Source organism: Bos grunniens, chromosome 7, assembly GCF_055505025.1.
Source record: "Bos grunniens cultivar Pamir isolate PY7600 chromosome 7, Bosgru_T2T1.0, whole genome shotgun sequence".
NCBI lineage: Eukaryota > Metazoa > Chordata > Mammalia > Artiodactyla > Bovidae > Bos > Bos grunniens.
This window is the reverse complement of record NC_141171.1, coordinates 41,075,349-41,080,225: the sequence shown is the minus strand read 5'-3', so window position 1 is coordinate 41,080,225 and position 4,877 is coordinate 41,075,349. Positions and strand designations below refer to the sequence as shown.

Sequence of the window (4,877 nt, the reverse complement as noted above, 5' to 3'; positions counted from 1 at the left end):
TTTGCTTATACCAAGAACTTCCATTCCTATCATATATGAGAAAGTAGCGTAAGTATACACAGGTTTTTAAACTTGTTTTGATTGATTTTTTTCTGTTTTTTTTTTTCCTCCTCTCCTTACATCAAGAAAGACTTGCCTTTTTCTCCATATTCTTACTTGGAACCCCTGAACAGATATGGAGACAATTGACAGAGGTCTGTTTTGTTGGAAGCAGTTTATTTTCCTTTACATTTCTTTAGCAGAGTTTCTCTTACTTCCTTGTTACGAAGAGTGTAGATGAAGGGATTAAGAACTGGAGTTACCACAGTGTTCAAGACATGAACAGCTTTGGTCAGATTCAAAGCCTCTTTAATGGAGGTGCGGACATGAAGGAAGATTGTAGAGCCATACCAGATGAGCACCACTGTAAGATGTGAGGAGCACGTGGAGAAGGCTTTGCTTCTGCCCTGGGCTGAGGGAATCCTGAAGATGGTGCTGATGATGTAGACATAGGAGACAAGGGTGATAAGGCAAGAACTTAGGATGACCACAAAAGCAATCACAAAGCTTACAAGTTCCACTGGCCGTGTACTGGTACAGGCCAGAGCAATCCAAGGTGCAATGTCACAAAAGAAGTGGTTGATAGTGTGGGGCCCACAGAAGGTCAGGCTGCTAATGAGGGCTGTGGGAACGGCAATAGCCAGGAAACCACAGACCCAGGAGCCCAGAGCCAGCTGCATTGAGAGGAGGCTGTTCATGATAGTCCCATAGTGTAGAGGATAACAGATGGCCAAATAACGGTCATAAGCCATGGCTGCCAGGAGGAAGTACTCTGTACAGCCCAATGAGAAAACAAGGTACATCTGCAAAAGACAGCTGGTAAATGATATGCTTTGGCTTTTCCCCAGTAGAATGGCCAGGGCTTTGGGGACTGCAGCTGTGGTATACCAAATCTCCAGGAAAGAGAGATTGCTTAGAAAGAAGTACATGGGGGTGTGTAGCTGGTGGGAGGTACTCACCAATATCAATATAGCCACGTTACCACCAACTGTGAGGATGTACATAACCAAAAAAAGCATGAAAAGAGAGAGCTGAAGGATCTGGGACCCAGGAAAGCCCAATAGGAGAAAGTCCTGGGGGAGAGTTTCATTGTGTGTGTTCATAGAGAAACACAGACGCCCACATGGAGGTCTTTGACTCAATCATGCAGTTCTAGAAAAATAAAAAGAAATGCATTCATGAGAGTGCTTCAGTACTTGAATGCATATTGACAAACTAACATCTGTTGAGTGCCTGCTCTGTGCTTGGAGCTATGCATGATTAGTATTGGTTAATTTAATTAAGTAGAGAGTTGTGCTATTATAACGAATTAACAGACAGTGCAAATAATGTTAGCAATTTTGCAAAGATTTCATCTATGGTTACACTTCAGATCCAAGATTCAAATCCAGTCTTGCTGCTTTAATCATTCCTGTTCTAACCAGATCACAGATTACTGGTTCGCAGATTACATTCACAGATAACATCTAAACACATGAAGGGCTGAGCATTTCATGCAGACTCGGTTCAATACTTTGTTACTAAACTCTTTCTGCACAGTCCTTAGATGAAATCATGTACTTTATCTTTGTTGAGAAATAGGCCTCTCAAATGTAGATTCTAGACACTTTCATATCTGACAGTTACAGTTTCTGAATTGATCTTTTAATATATAAGCTCTGAACTCAAAAATAATGTCTAAAAACAAACTGGAAGAATTTTTAAAATAGTTTCAAATTATTGCCTTCTCCAATATTAATCATTTCATGTTTAAATTTGTCTTACATTATTCACATCAAAAAATTTCCATATTAAACAATGAACTTAAGGCAATTTCTTCCTGCATCTAGGATTATTGTTATTCAGTTGCTATGTCTTTTCAAACTCTGCAACCTCAGAGAATGTAGCACGACAGGCTCCTCTGTCCTCTGCTACGCTTATTTGGAAGTGAATGAACAAGCAGAAAAGCAGACAATCATTTTGAAACTAGGTTTTTTTTTCTTTTTGTATACTTGTAACTTATTTTTAAATGCTTTGTTTGAGGATGGAGCCTATAAATTAGAAGATCAATTGGAAAGCTATAAGTGTCAAACATTCAGGTCACAAGAACCTACACCTGAGTGCAGTTTATTGCACAAAGTGAACTTTGGTGTCTTCAGTCTCTGAGAAGTCTCTGTGAAGAAATGTTTTCTCTCTCTGTCCTCAAGTCTTACACTCTCACACTCCAACAACAAATGTCATCTCCTTCATAAATCTCAGCAGATTTATTATATGTGTAAACAAGGCAGAAAGGGACTTCAATGTCATTTACAGCAGTGATCTTAAGTTCTAATGGGAACATCACTTGAGGGGGATGTCAAAATAGAGATTCCAAATCAGTCACCTGTGGTGGGGGGCTGTGGTTTTGCATTTCACACAAATTTCCAGAAAGTATCACTGCTGCTTGGGGATCCTACTCTGTTGAGGAAGAAACTAGCTTCCTTTTAATTTTGTAAATAAAGTAAAGATCAAGGAAATGACATGACTTTCCCAAGGTTTGCTTGGTTGAGTAGTAAAAGCCCTAGATTATTACTTATTTAATTATCCTAATAAAGAAAAATATATCTTAGTTTAGACATTGAGGGGTTAGATAGAGAAATAAAGAGTACAAAGAAATGTTCATAAGCAATAAATACTAAATAATGGTTTCCACAAATTTCTTAAAGTAATATGTTCCAACATCTGTATCACTTGCAGCCAACTAATAGAGTTAACAATATTTTCTAGCTCAAAGTACCTATGGATGTCTTTGTATTATTCAGCTATTTTTCTTTAAAAAGTAGTCAAGGACTCACTAGGTAACCATAAACTCATAATAATAGCTAATAGGAGCAAACACATAGTGAATGCATATTTGGCAGTCACTAGCCAACTGTCCGGGCTTCTCTCATAGCTCAGTTGGTAAAGAATCTGCCTGCAATGCAGGAGACCCAGGTTCGATTCCTGGATCGGGAAGATCCCCTGGAGGAGGGATAGGCTACCCATTCCAGTATTCTTGGACTTCCCTTGTGGCTCAGCTGTTTAAGAATCTGCCTGCAATGTGGGAGACCTGGGTTCGATCCCTGGGTTGGGATGATCCCCTGGAGGAGGGAAAGGCTACCCACTCCAGTATTCTGGCTTGGAGAATTCCATGGACTGTATAGCCCATGGGGTAGCAGAGTTGGATGCGACTCACTTTCAGCCAACTGTCTAATGTGATCTTTGTAAATACTATTATTTTGTTTTATTGTTATGTCACTAGTTTTACAGATGAGAAAACTGAAACACAAAGAAGCTAAAGAAGCTGTCTAAAGAGGTGCTATGATTATCAATTCTACAGGTTCAGTCCCAGAACCACAGCACTTTGGATCTGCTGCTTTCAAAGACATTTTAAAAGATAGACATTTGATTGGAAAATGCAAAAGAATGATATTTTAATTCATATTCAAATAGGAATAACTACTGGATATGTAAAATGGAAATAGGTCAAAGCTATTTCTAAAATCTATTAGTATGAAGTTATGGTATTTTCACCAACTCTATAAACATGAGTTTGAGCAAGCTCCTGGGGTTGGTGATGGACAGGGAAGCCTGGCATGCTGCAGTCCATGGTGTCATTGTCAGACACGACTGAATGACTGAACTGAACTGAAGTGAAAAATGTAAAAATAATGTAAACAAAATAATTATATTTATCATTTTACAAATTTAAGAATTAATTTGATAACTGAAAATTAAAGATACATAGAATACCTATTACCATATTATGAAATGGTATTTTCAAGTTTTACTTTCAGTTATATTGCTGAATTGGTCAGACACAATGAATTAATAATATTTTCTTAGAGTATGTGATGATCATGCCCTACATTTTAAAACCTTGTATGTATTGCTCTATATTTGAGTAATCTTAGTATTAATTCTAAGATGACCTACTTGGGACTTTATGCAGATGACTTCAGAGTTTTTAAAAAACCAGAGATATTAATATTTTGATTTACTGGCTTTAAATAAACTATGTATTCAAAATTAAATAACAGTTGGATATTTTATAAGAAAAAGATTAAATTATTAACAATATACTAACTAATTCAAAAAGTAATTTTAATTTTTTACATTTGGAAAATGACTGTACCTATATGAGAGTTTTCTTCTACAAGCATGCACTATTTTGACAAAAATGAATACATTTATGTTGTTTCTGAACCATAGGAGATTTGAGGTATTTATTAAATGCTATAAAGGGTATATTACAAAGCAAAAATTTGTGGCAACAAATTGACTAGAGCATAATGAATACAGAATCACCTTGTTTACTTACCCAGTTCCAATTCTTTCTGCCATAAATTGTCTTTCCACTTTATATTTTCTCTGTTTTTTATTATACAATTTTGTTTTATTTAAAAATATTATATTTAATTTTAGCAATTCTCTCTATCCCCCTCTATTATTTTTAATCTTATTTTATTGTACACTTTTTTCTTTTAATAGTCATTACTTTTGATTAACTCAATTTTCCATAGTCTTTTAAACTTATTCTCAGTTGAAATTCTTATATTTCCTTTTCTATTTCTTTCTAATTCTGTAGTGTCTTAGTTACATTCAACTGTCCTTTAGTGTTTTACATTTTCTCCCTCTCACTCTTCCTCCTAATAAGTTCCATACTAAAAACAACTTGCTATTAAGTAAATTCTTAAGTGATCATGAACCTTCTGGGGAAAGGCAACATGTAAATTCTCTTGGGTATTTATGGCTAGCTCAAGAAGACATAATCTTCTGTTAGATCTTTCTAAATAGATGGGGTGGTATCACTCATATGTGCAATCGAAAAGATAATATAA

At 35.9% G+C, this 4,877-nt stretch overlaps 1 protein-coding gene across 1 annotated transcript; it reads right to left on the bottom strand.

The window, feature by feature from the left end:
• Positions 1-215: 215 nt before the first annotated feature.
• Positions 216-1,142, bottom strand: OR6F1 (olfactory receptor family 6 subfamily F member 1). Its single transcript, XM_086413479.1, has one exon. It carries the CDS (start codon positions 1,140-1,142, stop codon positions 216-218), a length of 927 nt encoding a protein of 308 aa, XP_086269605.1.
• Positions 1,143-4,877: the final 3,735 nt, after the last annotated feature.